At 36.0% G+C, this 20,586-nt stretch overlaps 1 protein-coding gene across 5 annotated transcripts in view; it reads left to right on the top strand.

Annotated features, from left to right (window-relative positions):
* Positions 1–20,586, top strand: part of ccser1 (coiled-coil serine-rich protein 1) — a 112,005-nt gene that overhangs the window by 47,843 nt on the left and 43,576 nt on the right. For all 5 annotated transcript variants that reach the window (XM_041999746.1, XM_041999745.1, XM_041999748.1 and 2 more), the window contains exons 9-10: positions 6,252–6,329; positions 9,768–9,848. In XM_041999746.1, coding sequence (XP_041855680.1) covers positions 6,252–6,329; positions 9,768–9,848 — 159 coding nt within the window. The remainder of the gene's footprint in view (positions 1–6,251; positions 6,330–9,767; positions 9,849–20,586) is intronic.

Genomic DNA, 20,586 nt, shown 5'->3' with positions numbered 1-20,586 from the left:
ACTAAGCTGAAATTGCAGAATTCACATTAAGAATTAACAAACAGTTTTGATGTACACCTTCAATGTTTATATCCATCATCTGGTATTTTCCCAGAGAGTATACGTTTTCTGTTATTTCTAATATATCTCAACAGCTATCATGGCCTTGTAAGCTGCACTTTTTAAATTTCAGAGAAGACCAAATTCACTTTGACACATAGACATGTAATCCTACATAAAATATTTAAGAGTGCTTTTACAATTACATTTACATGCAGTCATTTGGCACACAGTCTTATCCAAAGCGACGTACAAGTGAGAACCAACAGTCAAGCTGGGGAACAGTTAGAAGCCTTGACATAATCATTAAGTATGAATCTATTTAAAGGGCATAGTGCAAGAAGAACAAGTAAAAAGTGCAAAGTAAGCACATAGTAAGTGCATATGCTGTTTGTTATATTTTAGCTGCAGCAGGAAGTAAGATCTGATCACAAGTGGTTACTCAAGATGCATTGGTTATGATGTGAAATGAAGCACTTAGAGCTGTCCAGCTGTGATCAGCTCCCTGTAGATACATGCTTTCGCCAAATATGCACAGGGTTTTTGGTAAAGCCCGCCTTGGTGATTTGTGTAACAGCGCTTTGTGTGCTTTAGTTTATTTGAGTGCTGTAGATATTACCTTTGAGTTCCTTTCTATGCAGGAGGGAAATAGAGGAGAAGTCTGGTATTTCACAGCATGTAATCTCTCTTTTCTGTGATTTGCTTTATTTTGTGGAAAATTACTTAGCTGTAAAAATAAGGCAGTTCGGTGGCTACAGCTTCATTTATGAGTATCTGAGCAGTTGACATCATTATTCTCTTCCAAATTGTGTAAAAACTTTATTATTGTTTTGAGTTGGAACTGTTAGAACACTTTCAATGTAATAAAAAAAATTATAATTTAAAAGCTTTTGATACAGTGGTAGCTTGCATTTCAGTTTAGTGGACAGCTCAAGGGAAATATATATGACAGAGATGCTGTCTGTTATTTTTAATTAACTCAGCATGCACAGATGAAATGAAATGAAATAAAATCAAACTTTATTTATATAGCCCATTCACATACTAAGAGGTACCCAAAGTGCTACGCAGGTAAAATAATATTACAAAATACAACATAAAACAGCAATAAATGCAACAACATGGACCGAAACATTTTTAAATTACACTTTTTTGGAAAATATATTGTACAGTTGGTGAAAATATGAAAGAAGCACTAATACAAATATACAACATACAGTGCCTATACAAAACCAAGCAAGACACTGATTACAAGCAAAATATCTGCATTTAATTTTAACCAAATCACTGTAGGCTGCCAGTAGAAATGCTATTCTTTCAAATTTAAATAGGAAAAATATTTCAAAGAGGAAGGGCTTGAGAAGGAAAAACAAAGGTGTTACTCATATTTGATTTATGTTTAAAATAGACAAGAGATTTATACTTTTATTTATTTATTTATTTATTTAATACAAATCATTTGTAACAGGAATAACTGACATATTATTCCAATAAGAAGCCAACACCACCTGGAACAAAGCACTATCTTCTGATTTGTTATTATTATTGTTTTTGTTAGAAGAAATAACTACAAAAATACAACATTGCAATTTCCCTTTGGGATTAATAAAGTATTTTTAATTTAATTTCATTCCATTAAAAGCCTAGTTGATAAAGAGTTGTTAGAGGTAATAATTTGAGGGGTATAAATCTTTGTGATATTTTATTAATTGTAAAAAGTATCTCAAAGTCAACTCTAGTACTGTACGCTAATAAAATCAGTGCAGTTGAGTAAGAACAGAGATTATATCTGTTAGTGTGCTCACATTAGTTTTTGGAAAGTTTTCATTTGTTAATATTTGAGCTAGCCAGACTGACAAACCATTATTAAACAGAGATATGTCTTTGTGAAGACAAATCTTTGAGATTTCCAACATGTTTTTTCCCCCATTTCTTTCTTTTTTTTTTAAATTCTGAATTCTCCCTTAACCTGTTTCCATCTCGGCTTAGGACCCCTATATGCTGCTAAAACCTTTAAACCTTTAAAAGCTGCTCATCTTTTCAGATTGTCTTTATTGTTTTGTGCTTTATTTGTGTTTAATAAAATGCACCGTGTAATCTTAGATCCCTCTAAACATCCAATTTAAAATGAAGGAACGATAAGAAACTGTTGAAGTTAGGCATATTGATGGCTTCAAATGTGTTGTGATGTCCCCTCTAGCTCCTTCATGAAATAAGCTCTTATGGTTTAGAAAGTAAATAGGGAAATGTTGAATAGATTGTTATAAAGATTCCAAAGAAAGTATTCAATTATGCTGTTAACTCTCACTTTTTGTAACAAATAGTGGGCAGTAGGTGGCTGTTGAATTAATAGATAAACAACCCACACATTTTCTTAATGGTATGTTTTGTCCTAAAAGCCAAGAAAATGAAAAATTTCTGTCAACAAGGGGAATGGATTAATCTCTGAGCCCCTTCAACTGGTTACTGATTGCAGGCATAAAGAGGACTCAACCTCTATTCAGAAACACATCTCGTTACAAAAGTGGATGCACTTCAGTGATTTTGATCAGATTTATCCCCACTGCTACCATTCCAACCACATTAAAAATAAATTTGCATGCCTCACTTTTCTTCCATAGCTTTCTTCATTCAATTCAGCCTTGAAAAACTGGTAGGAATGCCACTTGAGGGGAGACTTAATGTCCTTTGTGCTTCTTCTTTTAATACCAGAGTAAACTTTCTCAATTTAATGTTCAATTGTTGATACTTTTCTTCTTTTATAGAATTTCTTGCAGAGTAGTACATATTAGAGCTACTCAGCAGTTCAAGCCAAATGACAAGGAGGTGTGTTTTCAAATTTTACATTAAAGTCAAATTCGCATGTCCCGTGCCCTGGCATTAAACTATGAATGGCCTCTTCTCTGTTTTTCTTCCTAAAATCTGAAGGTAGTTTTTGACCTGTAAATGCCAAGCAGTTCAGTTTAGTTTCATAGGTTTGGTAAACAGCCTCTTCTGGACATTTACACAATTTTTACAGACAAACACACACAGTTCAAAAGGATACCCACTGTGTGGTGTTAGCCAGAGAACTCATTTAGCAAAGCCTTCATTCCTATTCGGGTGAGATTAATTTTAGAGGCTGACTAATGTAGTAATTGTCACAGTATGTTACTGATTTTTCAGTCCTATCCAAATCTCATGCTTGTCAATTTTGTGCTGCCTGAGTGTGCATGCACTGACAGTTTGAGCATAAAAAATCCTTATCTATGAATAATGTTACCACCCCCTCCAAGGCAATGAGGTGCATTCAGATTCAACACCACTGTGTTTTGTTTTTGTTAATTGTTTTTCCATTTCCTTGTGGAAAAGGTATTTCATAGGTTTTATCATTATAGAGGCGTGTCGGAGAGCTTTTAGATTGCTCCTCTTTGACCATTATCTTTTGTTAACGTAAACACAGACCTAATCATCATTTAGATAAGTAACATTAGACAGGCAAAAAACAGGCCCGTTAAAACTTTATTTCAGATATATTGCATTTTTTTCAGTATGCTGTCATATGAATTTATGTGCATTTTGATGGCTGTGGTCATGAGTGCAAATGGGTGAATGAGGACTATATTGTTGAGTGGTCAAGACAAGTGCTGTCTAAATAAAGTCTATGCATATACCATTTGTAGTTGTCAGGTTTGTGTGGGAAAGTGTTTTCTTGGCATCATCATGATGACACAAACAGAATCCTTTCCAAGTGTTTGACAATTGAACATCATCCAACCCCCTTCTTCAGTTTGATAATGTCAAAATTTATTGGACTTTACTTTCTAAAATAAGAAATCTGCTTTTCATACAAACTTTAGTCAGACTTAAGTTGAGAAAACTGAGGGGAAAACACCTAATATTCTCACGTTGTCCATCATGTCTTGTCCCTCATTCTTTGATTGTGACAATTCTTAAATTTGACAGTGACTCAAAGGGACATACAAGAACACAACAAAGTAACAAGTAAAGCTTTATACAAAAATGTAACTAGAAGCACAAAAAACATACATTTAAAAAATGATTTAATTTTGTTATATGTTAGCTGGTAAGTGAATGTTGTAAGCTAGTATTTAACATTTTCTATTTGAAATACAAGCCCAAAGTAATCCCACATGCTAATCAATTAATTATTTATTTATTGTAGCTGTGTCTACTTCCGAATAATAAAAAAGATTCAAAGGGGGAAGAAATTAGTCTTTATTATTTTTATGCTGTGTTGACACGGTGTCAAAACTACCTGTTATAGAGGGTATTGGAATGTTGGTGGTTCTGGATCCAAAATCTAACCGGCTGTTCCTTATTGCATTTCCTAAAAATGTAATCAAACTCCGTCCATTACTTGTTGAGTTTTGTTGCTAATAGACAGACAGACAGACACCTTCTACCGGAAACAAAACCTCTGCCTTGGCGGAGATTTTGTTCTAATTACAAAACCCAACAGAAGTACAGGAAATGGGAGCTCCTGTGAAAACATACACTAATAAACCTGTCTGCCCCCAAACTAAAGGCTTGTAACTAACGCTAATAAAACTAAAGGGAGAAGGACTATTTCTGACTCACAGCTCCACTAATAAATAATCAAAATCAAAGCTGTTAGGAGCAACACAAGATTCAGCCTGGCGCTGCTGGAGACAAACCCACCACTCTGCCTCCTCTGGCTTTAATAGACCCATGTAAGAACTGTCAGTCAGCCAGCACTAGAGAGAGAGCAAAGACAGCTCAGTTTATTTATTAACACTGGAAGAAAATCCCTTATGTACAGCATAGGAATTTTATCTGTATCTAAAAAAAACTAAATTATATTAACATAACATTATGTTCATATTCCACATTGCAAAATGCAGGTTTTTTTTTAAGATAATCAGTTCAGTCAAGATAAACTATATAACTTGCAGAGTACTCTTGTCTATAGTGAATTAAATTTCCTAAGAAAAGACACTTTTTTAATAATGCTACTAATAAAAGCTTATAGCACTCTCAGGAGTTTCGTATTCTTTAAATATGTGTAATCACAAATTAAATGATAAATAAGTACACTAATTATTTTACAGCTGTCATTTTTGACAGTTTTCACTCTACTTATATTTTACATCCAGTGGGTTCTGCAGGGACATGCTGCATTAGCAATTCTTTTCACTTATATTTCACAGAATTTAGTTGTTTTTTTTTATGCAGTGCACAGATTTTTTACTCTTCTAGGTTTTGATGTACCTGAAGGAATGGTGTTTGGCAAGCTCTCTGTTTTTACATCAGTGAGGTCATTTAAAGGATGGTGGTGTAACTATATGGTTCCCTGTGGTGTCCCTCATACTCTCTGTGTCCATTAGCCAGATAGCTCCCTATAGTTTCAGACCATCATGCTAAGCCTCAGGGTTTCTCTGTCCTCTCATTCTCTTTGTCACTGCCCCTCTGTTCTTACGTTTCCCCTTCATTTTCCTCCCGTTACCTTGCTCATCTTCTCCTCCTCTACTTTTAATGTCCTTGAAGAGATAATGACCCTCTGCCATTTTGTCTCGTTCATCCCACCACTCACTCTTATTTCCTCATGTAGTGAAAGCTCCTAGGTGTAACTTCTTATTATTGACCTTCCCGTAAGCCATCTTCTGGTGGCTTCCTGTTGTCTAGGCCGAAAGATGACGAGGTGTTATAAACCCATGAAAGTAAAAATGTGGATGGGAGACACTTTTAGAACCATTTGTAATTTCTATTTCTTTTGCCTCAATCTATTTTCTTTCTTTGCTGTGAAAGGCGCCGCAAGAATAAAGTTATTTTTATTGGTGTTATTATTATTCTGCACTGTATGTCCTCTGTCTGTGAAGCTCCATCTTGCCTACAATAATATTCCCTGACAACACAAGGTCACATTAAAGTGCTGTGTGCTCGAGGGTGCTGCCATAGGACACAACAAGTTTATAACAGAGATGTAGAGAGGAGAACATAGTCCTGCAGCATGCACAAAATGACAACTTTATTGCACATGCACATAGCCCAGCTCGACTAGCAACAAATACGCTCATAAATACAAACAAAACGCTTGCTAAAATACTTTGATGGATAGAGCTTCACAGACACCTCTGTATGTTGCTCTGTATGTGGCTTTTTGGCAAAGATGGTCCCTTAGATAAAAAAATATTGTTTTGTGCTATATAATATTTAACACAGAGACTTGTTTTATTTTTTGTTTTTTTTAGGATCTCAGCAGAGAGGAAACCTTGCTGCAGCAACTGAGGGAGAAAGATGAGATGATTCTCAGACTCCAAAGTGACCTGGTAAGATGCATTCAGGGAAAAACTTGATAACTTGAGCTTCACTGGCTTTTGTCTGCTTAAAGATATGATACAAAAACCCCATCTGTATCTTTCATGATGTCTGACCTTTTTCTTGCTATCAGAAGTTATTTTTTTGTGTATCTTTGTGGTTGATACCAAATATAACAAATTTGTATTGACTTCCTAACATAGAGAGTAGCAGTGGATCACAGTAGCCATTGCTGCATTAATAGAAAATGGATAAACTATTCTAATTCTAATAATTTATTGATAATTATTGTATAGTTATGGAAAATTAAAATTAATCCAGAAAAACTAAATGTTATTCCAACTCTATCATGAGAACTTGTATCACCAAACAGTGAAAATTGGAAGGTTTCTTAATCTATTCATATTTCTTTCTCTTAGACTCTTTCTGGACTTTGAAATTAATAATTTAAACATCCTAAATGTTTTTGAATTATTTGTTTGAAGGATGCAAATGAACCCTTTAAAGCCTGATTCAAGGAAAAATGGGGAGAAAATTATTATTTTTTTTTTTTTAACTGAAGTAGTTATTTGGCCCTTTTACAAAATGCAAAAAACACACATCTTTTTACTTCATTCAAAGCACAAACATATATTTAAATTACTAATAAAACATTTCAGAGAACTAAGAAGTTTTAAAGCTTTCTTTTCCTTTCTAATTTTCTGGTTTGGGAAGCTACACACTGCAGAGAAGAGAGTGACAGAAAAGAATGAGAGGAAACAAATATGAGAGTGGTGCTAAAATGAACGCTGTCTTTTCCATCTTTCTTACTCATTCATGCCAACGTAATTTAATATCAGAATAATTGGGAATCCATCCAGACAAAAGAAAAGTATGCATTTTTTGAAAATTGCCTTTGTTAGAAAAGGATGAGGAGCAAAAAGTTATGTCCATGCTGATCATCTGCACCATGCTCATGCAATATTGAGATTTAAATGCAAGATATATAGTCTTGTCATTGTTTTTTTCCTGGCGTTTTCGAAGTAAGATTCTCGGAACATCTGCCAAAATGCTGCATACAACAGAATCTTTCATCATTTGTCATCCACATGTCTGTAATTTGTCACCTGCTCTATCAAAATAATGGAATGCAGACATTATGCCAGGTCTTAGCAGAATAATGCGCCGGTGTTATAGCCGTATTGTGAGAGATGCCAGTACAACCCACTGACTTGTTCTCATACAGCATCTGTTTGTTTGATCACTTTTTGGCACTTGCATTAATTTTTTTTTTTTTAATCTTCATCTTCCGTCTCCTCCCATCATCTCTTATCTTCCTGTCAGCAGAACCTGGTCTTTTTCTCTTTCTCAGCCGGCTGTATTTAATGTTCTGTGAAACTAATGTAGACTTATTACTGAAATTGAGGGAATTTGCTGGCAGGATGAGTGTCAGTTAAAAGATGTAAAATTAATTTCTCAATTCAGATCATGTCAACAAGTAAATAAACACGTCTAAACACCTTTTTAAGAAGTGGAGTAATCGTATTCACTACTGAAGGTTTCATTCCACTTTTATATACACAATTTAAGGGTTTTTTTTTTCCATCAGAATCTAAATACACTTTGATTCTGTTTAAAATCTCCTTAAATACGATAATGAAAAATAAGACCTGAAGAAATTAGAATTACACTGTCTGGAAAAATGATTATTGCTTAGAAGTAATTTAAATAATCCAAATGGCTTCAGTTTGAATTCCCTGAAACTCTGTGTGGTATAATGAAATACTTAGCACTCTTTCTCTGGAGACACTGTCTGAACTGTAGGAAAAATATGAAGCTGTTTCCTAAATCATGTCTGTCACAGATAAGGAATGCTTTACTTGCAGTATTGACCACCTGCCTACATTATTTTCCTCCGGTTTCTAGTGATCTAAGAAAGGCTGTCGGTATTAAATGTTTTATTTTCACTGTATTAGCTATATATTTTATTATTAGGGTAATTTCCTAACCTGTCTGCCTTTTTGTTTTGTTTCAAGACTATTTTCTGTCCCCCCAAACAAGACAAGAACAAAGGCAGAAGTTGCTGTTTGTTCATTAGCAGTGATTTTGTTTGTCAGTAAGACTTATCACAAACTAGTAGTAGAATACATTTTATAAAACTTGAAGAAGTTTCACATGCACAAAGAGCCCATCAAGCTAGTATCCTTACCACAGCAACAGATAAACCTTATTTATATCCCCAGCATACGCCCTTGGCATGCTCCTCCTTGGAATTGCTTCAGATTTATGAAGCTGCACATATATGTTGATTATTGTAGATGTGAACTTTGGTGATTGTGTGTGAGTCTAAAATGAATACTTGTCCTACTGCAGCAAAGTTAAAGTGCTGCATTTGAGGAAAAGGGCAGCTCATAGCCAGTGCTCTCGTCATTCTGCTCCAGTCTGTAAATTCGCCAGTGAAAACCTATTAATTATCTTATTGAAGGACCTTGTAGCTGGCTAGCCATCACGAGCTGTCACTTTTTATGAGTTCTCTCTCACGGCTGGTGCTCCAACTGCAACATTTAGCTCCAAAAAATGCCTCTTTTGCTTTTCATGTAATCTGTCATGATTAATGAAAACTGCTTTTTAACTCAATCTGTGACCTCACTCACTGAATTTGAAAAACGCAGCATATGTAGATTTAGATTTTGTAACATAAATTACTTATTTTTCATTGTTCTTACTTTAAACCCATACTTACGCCTTACCTTAATTTGTTTGATTAATTTCAATTAAGGTGAATGACTTTATATTTCATAGCCACTGTGACACTCTGCCCATCCTGTTCGCCAGCCCATAAGCAGTGTAGGAATAGCACGTCAGAATGATTAGTAACACCATCATAAAGTGTTCCCGGTGGAAATGGAGCAGGGTCCCTCTAAGGGCTTGCAACCTACGTTTTCAAAATAATCACGTAGAGGAAGCAGAAAAGTTGGCAGGCTCTTGGTCAAGGTAAAAGCAGTGTATTTTGAAGGAAAGGGCCAGTGTTTCTCTCAGAACACTTCCATCTGTAAATCTGCCAGAGGAAACCTATTAATTATCTCCTAGAAGGACCTTTCTAGGGGGTTGGCCAGCTTTAGTTGTCACTTTTTATAAAATCCTCTCTACTTGTGCACTTTTTGGTGGGTCCCTGCTCCAATATTTACCTATAGAAAAGTTCCTTTGCAGTGCAGCCCTTCTTTATGACCTCTTAGATTTCCAGAAGAAAGCAACAAGAAAGAAATTATCAACACTGTTTAAAATGTCATCTTTACCATTTTTGATTATCTAGAAAAGCATGGAAGCCAGCTCTAACAAGTGTCGGGAATGGAGGCAGGGTATAGGTCTGCTGGGAGAGGAGTTCATTTACTTGTATTTGATGTTTTTTTTGTTTTTTTTTTGGTGAGGTGTAGACATGGCTGATGAGTGTGTGTTTGCTTTGTATGCAGGAGAGTGCCAAAGCTGCCCTGAAGATGAAAGACTGCCAAATGACTGATCGCACAACACAGACAGAGCACATGGGGCATGAGGTGAGATGGTCATAGAAAACATATACAGTCTCTCTTTTTCATTGTTAGGCTAAAACACAACATCACAAACTTTGTTTTCAAAAACATGACTCAGATTTTGTATTTCCAAATGAGGCTCAGATTTAATAACAATCTTCACTGCCAATGCCTTTGCTCTCCAGTTTTCTTTCCTATTTGTGATAATGCATTTAATGGTGGGTATAGCAGCCAGGTCTCCACCTCCCCTTCTATTCTTTTTCAGATCTTTAAGCACATCTTTTCAAGTTTGGTTAAAGCTCTTATACATCTCAGGCTACACAAAGATGTTTTGCTGAAAACTATAATATACTACCCACTCCTCCCCTTTATCCTCCAAATTCCCACTGAAACAGTGCTTTGCTGCTTCCTGCCTCCCTCCCTGCTGAAAGCCCTCAGCTGACATGGCCTCTTTGGCTTCTCTGAAGGCTGACAGTATGGGAACGCAGCAGACTTAATGGATGACTGTCTAAAAATGGCTGCCTGTAACAGAAACAGGAGCAGAGTTTCAGGGTCTGTCTCTTTGTCTTCTTTTTTTTTTCTTTTAAAACACTCTCTTCATCTTCTCCACTGTTCCAAAGGTTCCTTTATACCTTTAATCCTGTTGTGTATAAAGTTGGCAAGAAACACTGTTAAAAGAAGAAAAAAGCTTTGCATTGTGTGAGTAAGTAGATGCACAATATCTGCAAAACACACAGCCTTATGCACACAGATACACAAACACACAGCAGAAGGTGCCGGAGTTAAATCATACAATGTCAAGAGCTTGGTGAATGCATTATTTGGATGTAAAAGAAATAGGTTTTCATGAGCAGCAAAGTATTTTCACTCTCCTCGAGTTCTCTAAAATAATAGTGCAAAATTATCAGCTGTAATTTGTTCATTTACTGGCATGATGACGATCATTATTCTACCACTATGCACCAGTCACAAAGACAAACAGAAGGAGGCACCAGCTGCAAATGCTTGTGGAGTGCGCAAGTTTCATATATTAAGGCAAAGAGCAGTCAAGTGCTCCATTTGCAAAGGTCAAAATGATGCTCTTTTGCTCTTGCACATGCAGAGAAGTGTTGCAAACTGTGTGTGCACACTTTGTCAGTAGATGTGTAAAAGCCTGTTATGATTGCAAACTGAAATATTTCCTTTCAACCCCAAAAAAAGCACTTAACATGGTGTACTGACGATTTTTCTGTTTTGTAAAGCATCCCGAAGAGTAGCATACATTAGTTATAAAATCAACAACTCTACCTCGTGGTATTAAAGAAGGAAGCTTGTAATATTTACTTCATAATCCTGTAGACTGCAGAATATTGAGCTTCCTTTTACTGTTTCTTGTTTTAAATTTTAGTGTTTAGTTAGCAAAATCCTGGTGACAGAACCAGATTTGATAAATATATTCATAATGGATCTGGTGTTGGTGGATCTGTGCTGTAACATGATCCCCAGATGTCAGTAAAGGGAGTTAATCAGGTAATTTGATGTATCTTTTTACAGACTTGTGTTCATCTGCCTGACTAGAAACAAAACTGTTTTGGTTTATGAACACATAGTGTACCAGTTTTTAGAGGAATGTAAACAGAATGGAACAAACAGGTTAAGCATACATAATGTAATAGAAATCCAAACATTTTGGTTTAGGTAAAATCTAAAATATACCAAAAGTTCACTGATGAGCTATAGAGAGACAAGGATTGAATATGAAAAAATGGCAATGCAGTGCAGGATTGCCAATCAAACCCCCCACTTTCTCTTTGATGCACCATGTTTCCCTAAACAGATGAAACAAGAAATCCGCTTTATGTGCCTCATAAAAATGACACCATTCAGCTATGTCTGGTTGAAATTACATCCCAGAATTGTGTAATTTTATCATACCTATCATCATTCGTCCTACCAAAGATTCTTTTTTTTTACACCTCTTTTTATCTTTACTTTTTCTTTTATTTGTACACCAAAAACACTCTCTGTGTCTACATTGTTCTCCATTTGCCAAAACTAAATGTTTTTCTTATGAAGTTTAAAACAGTCACAGCCATTGCATGCTTGTTTATACTAGAGGCTAAAATAAGCAAAAGTGTGGGAGTCTGTGTGCAGTATGAATTAGTGTGCAAATTTATATGCATGTCCATGTGTTTGACGCTGTGTGTTTGTTTTGTGAAGCACCCATTAGTCCTGGATAGCAAAATCAATAAAATGCTGTTGAAAGTGTCAAAGTAACTTCAGTTAAACAGGTTGTATTTATGTTCCACACATCATAATTCACTTGTTATTGTGGCTTTTTGAATGCTTTATGTACTGTAATGCCTCATGTGGTTTAATTTGCACATCAATATGGTTATGTCATTAACAAGGCATAGACTATGTCAAATATTTCTTTGCTTATTGTCCATCCAGATATTTGTTCGTTGCTAAAGAGCTCAGAGAAAAAGTAGGTGTTTGTTGAGAGGTTCTTCATTTTAAGTTTTCTGTTTTTGTTTTTCTTTCCTTTTTCTTTTTTTTTTTTTTTTTTTTTTACATCCTGATTAATTTTAATGGATTTCATTAAGACCAATTTCAGATAATTACCTTGATTTACCTCTCCAGGACCACCAGGATAAAGAGCACCACCAAAAAACTCTTTCTACTCCAATTCAGTAGGTATTACAGGAAATTTCATCTCATAAGATCCAATCAATTATATCACCTCTCTGTGGTGAAGTGGTTTGATAAATTGAAAAGTAATCATTTGAATTCAAGATGTGCCACTAAGTGTCTCATCTTCTCTGCAGGTAGAAAACAAAGATATTAGCACACCAGATATTTTGTTAAAGTCCAGTGAAAAGTAGTAGAGCAGTAATCATATTCTTCTGAACTCACTCCACTCACTCACACCAAAGTTTAGATGTGCAGTATCCTTATCTTTCTTGTTCAGTACATACGGATTTAAGAAGTCTTGCATGACTTTGCTATCCATTATGAGACTATCACCCAGCTATTGAGTCCTCCATATGTAGGCCCCTCAAGTAGATGGGCTCTTAATTAGAGGAGCAGCTGGCTGCCCGCTAGCAAGCTAGGCTAGCAGCACAGGTGACTTAACTCAGCAGTAGCTTCCAGCATGTGTGGCCTGATTTTACCCCCTACCCTACCCTATCCTCCCCACCCCACCCCGATGTGTGCATGCATGTGTGTATGTAAGAGAGAGATAGAGGCTGAATGTGTGCTCATGTATGTTTGTGTGTGTGGGAGATGTTGCATGGAGTAAGCCTATATAGGTTAGCTACCCCAGTGCATCGAGGACGTCAGCAAGCAACAAAAAGTATGTCTACAAGTGGGGCATCTATTTCTATGGCTCCTACTACTTCTCAGGGTCGAACATCTACCTCATTCTTTCTCCCTCGAACTCATTTTCGTTCTTTTCTGGAACGCCCTTTTTTACCTTTTCACACTCTGTTATTGTCTTTTCCTTTTTCTCCTCCTGCTTTTGTTCATTGATCCCTGAGAGTGCACATGATATCTTTTAGAAGTTTCTTTTCCTTTCCTTTCCTTTCCTTTTCTTTCCTTTTCTTTTTCTTTCCTAGGTTTTCAGAGTTTCAGGAATTCAGCAGGGATACTTCTGCCCTGGTTTTCCTGCATTGAACACTGTGTCCTAGGAACAGCTCTTGGTCTAAACTCTGTCCAACAGAAATTTAACTCAAGGCTAACTTTTGTCAGGATTTCTTTTTAAATCTACTTTAACAGGACCAACTCATGTTGGGCTGACTTTTAGAAGGCTCAAAAAAGTAGAAGTCTGTTAGATTCCTGGGTGCATTTCTCACTTCTCACTGAGAAGCCATGTTGTTCTCTGAATGATTTTTTGCTTCACATCTGTACAATGCTGAACTCTAATTTTCTGTGACTGCCAAGTTTAAATGTTAAATTTGCAAGCACAGAAAGTTGTGTTTTACATGCCTTACACTTTTAAAAATATTCAAGGTTAAGCATCCCATGACATTAAAGCATATGTGCTGGATTCTCCAGGGCTGAACCCCAACTAAGGGGCAGGAATTGGATTGGGCTTTTATTTTTCTACTGATTCACAGTAGTTACTTTCTACAGCAAAGAAGCCAACCACATTTCTGCACACAATCCCTTTTTTCCTGTTAATGGATTCACCTGACAGATCAGGAGTCTCATTTATTTTTCATTTAGTAGTTTAATGACAGAGACACTCAGAGGTGAATGGAAAGGTAGTAAGGACACATGTCTAGCTGGTGAGCTCATGTTTAAAATGAACTTGTAAACATGTAAATCAAGTCAACTTGAAATCTTTTAGTACTGTCCGGACAAAATCAGTAAATTGCACCTTTGCTGTGTGATTTTTTTTTATTTGACCAATTTCTAGATATTAACCAATGAAAATCTTGTATTGTTAGTCCTTTTTTCTGGTTTATTTTACCTTGCATCTGACAACATAACTTAATTTTTTATCAAGCATCATAAATCTTTATTTTCATCTGGATAACTTATGTTTCTGTTAAAGTATATTTTCTGTTAAATTTTAATGTTCAGTCATACAAATGAATGAATTACAAAGGACACTAACAGACAAATTTCTTTAAATTAGATATTTTATTTATTTATATTTTATCTAATATTTTATATTAGATAATTAGAATAAACACCACTGTGTCATTATGTTATGTAAATATAAATAAATGATAGTCTAAATCTGCATATATGCTATATTAAAATTTAAATAAAACATCTATTTACAGATACACTACCGTTCAAAAGTTTGGGGTCACTTCCCTATTGAATCACATGGCAAAGTGACCCCAAACTTTTGAACGGTAGTGTATAATTCTATTTAACATTTATTTTTTTACCAAAAGTCCGTTGAGATTAAATCTCTTTTCAAGGAAGGCCTGAGATATAAAATATGGAATATGAATTTGTAATGTAATCTTTGTCATTTTGACCCTGCTTACTGCAGGTCAAACATTTAAACAGTAAAAATGTGCCAAACACATATACACTCATCAAGATGCCACATACCTCATACCATCATCTAAAACTGAATATGTCTGGAGAGTGGCCCAAACAAACATGGGAAACCTTGGATAACCCCCTCTTATTCCTCCCTGTGCTTAAATATTTCTCTCTACTTGATTTTGCCACTGTAGGTTCGGCAGGTAAGGTGAAAGGGAAGCTGACAAAGAGCATGAAAAAATTGGGGGGGAGTTAGAGAGAAAAGGCAAGGAGCTTTTTTTTATGTCCCTTAGAACCTCTTTAGAGTTGGAGGTATGGTGGCTATTTAAAAGTTTTCTTTCTTTTTTTTTTAGACAGGATTGAATCGATTGAGATTTCTTTCTTTCAGCCAGCTAATTTCATGGGCATTCTGAAAAGGAACGTTTTATGGGGGAATCAAAAGCTCTTGGTGAGCTCACTCTTGTTCCCTTTTCACTTTGGCTCTCCCTCCCTCTCTTCCTCTGTCACTTTCTATCCTAAGTAGATTTGTGAACCTTTTCTTTATGGCCTCCTGTTTCTTTCCCATTTTCTCTCCTTGCTTTACCCCTGTCCTCATCCCTTCTCTCCCCCTGAAAAGAATAAGAAGAGTGGAGGGATAGTGGTGGGTCATTTATTGTTTCTTTTTGTGATGCCATGTGTGAGTAGAGAAATTTTATGTAGATCATGCAGATGTTTCCCTCTTTGTCTCTCATTATGTTATGACAAGAATGGAATATTTCGGCAAATATTTCAGTCCAATTAGAATCTATATTTGTGTATTTATGGGTAAATTGTGAAATATGTGAGATATTACGTCCAGCTCCTTCTCCAGTCTCTCAAACCATCATTATATTTGTGAGAGTTAATAGTAAGAGTTTGAAGTAACAGTTAATAGTTTTCGAGTTTCCAAGCAATCTCTCTGCCAGTTCCCAACAGAGATTTGACTGTTTAGGTCTTCACACCATGTCTACCTTTTATTGTGTCTCTAACTGTGTCATAAAATCAGGATATCAAAACTCTGGCAGTTTATCACTATTTCTTCCAATCTGGTGAGGTTTGGAAGGTTTAAGGATTTTTGCATTTTGAATATAAAAGTTCTAATTTGTAAACTTTTAAAGAAATGCTTTGATTGGCCATCATATTTTTTTTGTCTTCGATCTTCAAAGCACATGAGTGTGTTCTCGTCATTTTTCAGCCCATATTTTAAATCCAAAGTCATTTTTACCTGGTGTGAAGGTACTGTTGCCCCAAATGGGTGAAAATGTTGGTATTTTGTTTTAATGTTTGTGAACGTCAAACCACACTTGAATTGTGTTTTTAACACAATAAGGGTTTTTGTTAAATCTTCTTTTTTTAGGGTTTACCTGAGTACAGATATAGGGAAAGTGATAGGAGAACTGTATTTGCTTTTTCAATATTTACCCAGGACAGCTGTGTTGTTGTTGAGAACCAGCAGGATGCAGCAGAGAGTTGGGCCGCCCAGTAGTACCATTGGAGATTTGGTACTGTAGATTCAGGCCTCCTCTGTCATAGGGGAGGATAAAATAGGGACAACCTGGTTTGTTGCTACATATATGTTGCTGTCTATTGATTCTGTGGCTGATTTAGTTACATCATCGTAATTTGCAGACATGTAAGACCGTCAATGGCCATTTGAATAAGTAGTTTCTATCTCTTTGAAAAGAAAAGGATGGCCGATTTAGATGAATTCATTTTGTAGCCTGATTCCTTGTGTTGAATAGATGGGAAACAGATTGTTTTAAGAGGATGACATTACAATAATATTGTCTGCAAATAATCCTATTTTTGACCCAATGTTATTTGTTTCAATCCCAGTAATGTTTTGATTATTTGTTACAGCAATAGCCAGCAGCTCAACTGCAAGTACAAATCACAGGAAAGAGAGGGGAAGCCTTGGTGTGTGTCCCTTGCCAGTTGAAAGGGTTTAGATACAATATATTGCTTGCAACTGAGGCTACTGATTCATTGTATAACACTTTAATCCAAGTAGAGAAATAGCAGCCAAATCAAGAAGGTGTTTCATGGAGAAAACAATGTTCCATGTCTATTGATAACAGTGCTGTGTCTGGAGATTCTGATTTTGCATGTATAATACCTGGCAAATGTCAAGCTTGATGGCCCTTTTTAAAAAAACATTTTGATCAGGATCAGAGAGAAAAAGCAGAGGTTTCTCCAGCCTTCTTGCTAGCACTTTTGCAATTATCTTAGCATCTGAATTTATTAGTGAGATTGGTCTGTAGGAGTCACATTTTTTGATGATTTCCCAGGTTTACCAAATGAGCATTATGCAATGGGTGTCTTTCTTGATTTCAGACTGTCTATTGCGACTGATATATATTTGTTGTAATTGGGGAGTCTAGCTCAGTTTTATCATCTTCTCTCTGTGAAGGAATACTAATAAAATCAAAAAGTTATGGAAAGATTCTGTGGTTTTATGGTCTTCTAAGGTGTATAACTGCGATTAGTGAGAACCCAAAAGTGAATCTATTTTGTGAGGATCTGAAGTGTATTATCCATTTAGAGTTATAATCTCACTGATTGTTCTCTCATTCTGTAGTGATTTTATGCACCATCCCAATAGCTATCCTGCATTTTCTCCCCGATTGCAATAGGCTTGTTTCAGTATAAGCAAATCTGCTGAAGCTTTATCAGTGAATATCATATTTTGCTTTAAGTACTGTCTGTTTTTGTTTTATTCCTCATTGTTGTTATACTAATTTCCAGATCCAGCTCCTATTTCTCTCTTTCAAGTTCAACATTTGCATGTAATGTTTGTTTGATTTATGACTTGTATAGCCCATCATTTGACCATGTATAAAAGCTTTAAAACCTTCGTATCTAACTGAAGCTGACGTTTCATTTTATCAAAGATGAAGTAATCATCTGCATTTAATCTCACATATTCTACAAATTTGGGATTTTGCAACCAATGTGGTTTTAGACACCATACACCTTCCTCAATGAAGGTCTGGTACTTTGTTAAGTTTTTAATTAGACTTTAAAAGATGATACCTCATCCCATTTATGTTTCTTATGCTTTTTAAGCTTTACTGTCAGAACCTTTGGCAGTTTAAACTCCTGTCTTTGTTTTCTTACCATGTTGTGTCGCTGTGTAATTGTGTTTTGTGTTGCTTCTGTCCTGGGACCTGCATGTCAAATTGGATGTTATATCTCACTGACTGCAAAACAAATCTACCTATGGGTACAAAGAAAGTAACCTGACCCTGAAGGTGTGGTCCTTGTAAGTAGGTTACTTTTGAGTAATACTGTTTAAGTCTATTAATCCCTTCTTTTAGTTTGGTACTTCCTGAGGCCTCTAACAGTCCAAGAGGTCAGTTCAAGTTCAGAATCTTTGCCCATTTACAGAGATATATTGAATAGATAAAGCCCTGTTTATAACATCTGACCTTATTCTTGTGACTGTGCACCTCACAATTTGAGAAACTAACACCTTGAGAACACTAAACTCATTCAAACAAACACACAAACCTTGAGTACCCCATCTGTAAAAACAGACAGTTATCACTGATATTCTGCTCCCTGAGCTCTTATTTTACCAGATGTTCTGTTTTTGTACATTTGTTGCCTCTGGACCTCTGCAGACCAAGCTGGAAAGGCAAGGCAAGTTTGTTTGTATAGCACATTTTATGTACAAGACAATTCAGTTCTTTACATGAAACATTAAAAGCTTTTCAGTGGGGTGCAATAACAAGTGCATTAAAAAACTTTAAAAGAAATAAAAGAAATTAAATTTCTCATTTACTGGTCTGGATTTTGTTGATTTGTTAGTCCTCGGACGAGCTCGATTATGCATGGATTTGGGAATGCATCCGGACCCAGGGTCTCAGGCAGCTAGTTGTGCTGAAACAGCACAATGTCTCCATTTTCATATCTCTCAGTCAGGCCAATAAGCCTTAGATTCAATAGAATGCCAATGCAAGACTCGGCCAAGGTCAGTTTCTCGGAGAAGATAGTAACTGTGTCTTTTATTTCTTCGTTAGATTTGATACTTTCTGTAAATTAGCTCAAACGTTGTGCATTTAGTGAATGAATGGCCGCTAAGATATTTAAAGTCACTAGAGTGCTGTTTTAATTTGGAATGGTAAGGCCGGAGCTCAAAGTTCAGCTGCTGTTAACCTGAAGTAGAACAACTGTATGTAACAGACGTAGTTAGTGAACCAGTTATTTGAAATATGTAACAATAAACATCACTTGTAAGATGGACAAACTAATATCTAAATGGGATGTGTCAGTATCCCAAGTTTCCTTGTTAAATGTAGAGAAATTATCAGTTTCCATGGTTTCAGGGGCTCACAGCTTTGGCAAATAAATGTTTAGATATAATTAGAAATGTTGTAGAAAGAAAACCACTGCTTGCCAATGTCAAGAGAGAACAGCAAAAAATTTGACTTTCAGATATGTACCCTTGTAACCCTGAAGCCTGAGTTTAAGATAGTAATCTCTGAGCAAATTCTACTGTCCTGACTCCTTCTTTCTGTGATCAACAACCCTTTAAAGTTTTCTTGGAGGAAACAAATTTATAAAGACAACCTGCACGTATAGACAGCTTAAAATGGAATGAGTCCAACCTCAGCTGAAGCACAACTTAGAGCACTGTGGATGGGTTGGACATTTGTTTTAGGACTCTGCTCTTTCCACTCAGTCTTTTAGGGTTTGGCTATTGTCTGATGCCTACTCACCCAGTAAGCAGTCTGACTCACCACATGTCAAATGGTATAAGCCTTCTGTTTAGTCTCTTAGTGAATGTAACCATCTTAAAAATGTACTTTTCTATAAAGAACCACCTCCAAACCAACAACCTACAAAAACAAGTTTTAAGAGGATTTGAACTGTCATCAGGCAGACTTTGTGTGCTTCTGATAGTGGATAGTTGAAAAGATCTTAAATGGACATGTTTGCTGTTTGGGGACGTTCTTATATGTTTGAAAGAGTGACACCAAAACATGTTACATTCCAATAAGGTTTTGTAAGGGGCACAGTTATTGCATCCTGTGCTTGGCACTGCCCAAGACAATTGTGATGGCTTTAAATAAAACACAAACAAGCTATTTTGCCTTTTAATCAAAATGGTAATATGTGCATAGATGACTCAGGCGCTGGGGGCCTGTGAGACACCTAATGAGTAGATTTTGTCTCATCTTTGATCTTTGAATTAAATTGCATCATTGAGAAAGTAGCAAACAGATTGCCAGCTGCTTTCATTTGCCAGCAGTCTTTATTAGATGATCAACATGTAAAGTATATTTACAGCTTTTAACAAAATTTCTATTCAGTCCATCAATCTCAGCATACGAGCTTCAACTGTCCTCAACAATAAATGCTTAGATAAACTGTCCAATCTGTTGCACTAATGTCTCAGCTTTCATAAATGTAAATATTACTGTCCCGGTGCTTGCAGAAACAAAAGCTGCACAGTTATCGATTATTTTTCTTTGCTCTTGCTCTGGGGGTGTTTTTGTCCAGAGTTATTGATCCAGTGAGTCACGGCAAAAAGAATCCTTTAGTCTAGCAAAGCTTCACTTACGTCCACTTATTACTGTTATGTACAGTAATGACACAGAACATGTTGTCCAAACAGATTTCCTAATGAACTCTTTATGATTCTTTCTGGGGCTGGGAGCCCTAAATCAATATTTGCAAATAGATCACATGATTCTGCATTGCTGGTGCTCTTCACATCTGTGCCAGTTTTACAAGAGGGATGGAGGGTCCAGTG

This window comes from Melanotaenia boesemani, chromosome 11 (assembly GCF_017639745.1).
Source record: "Melanotaenia boesemani isolate fMelBoe1 chromosome 11, fMelBoe1.pri, whole genome shotgun sequence".
In the NCBI taxonomy this organism is placed as follows: Eukaryota; Metazoa; Chordata; class Actinopteri; order Atheriniformes; family Melanotaeniidae; genus Melanotaenia; species Melanotaenia boesemani.
This window is presented reverse-complemented; position numbering and strand designations above follow the sequence as displayed.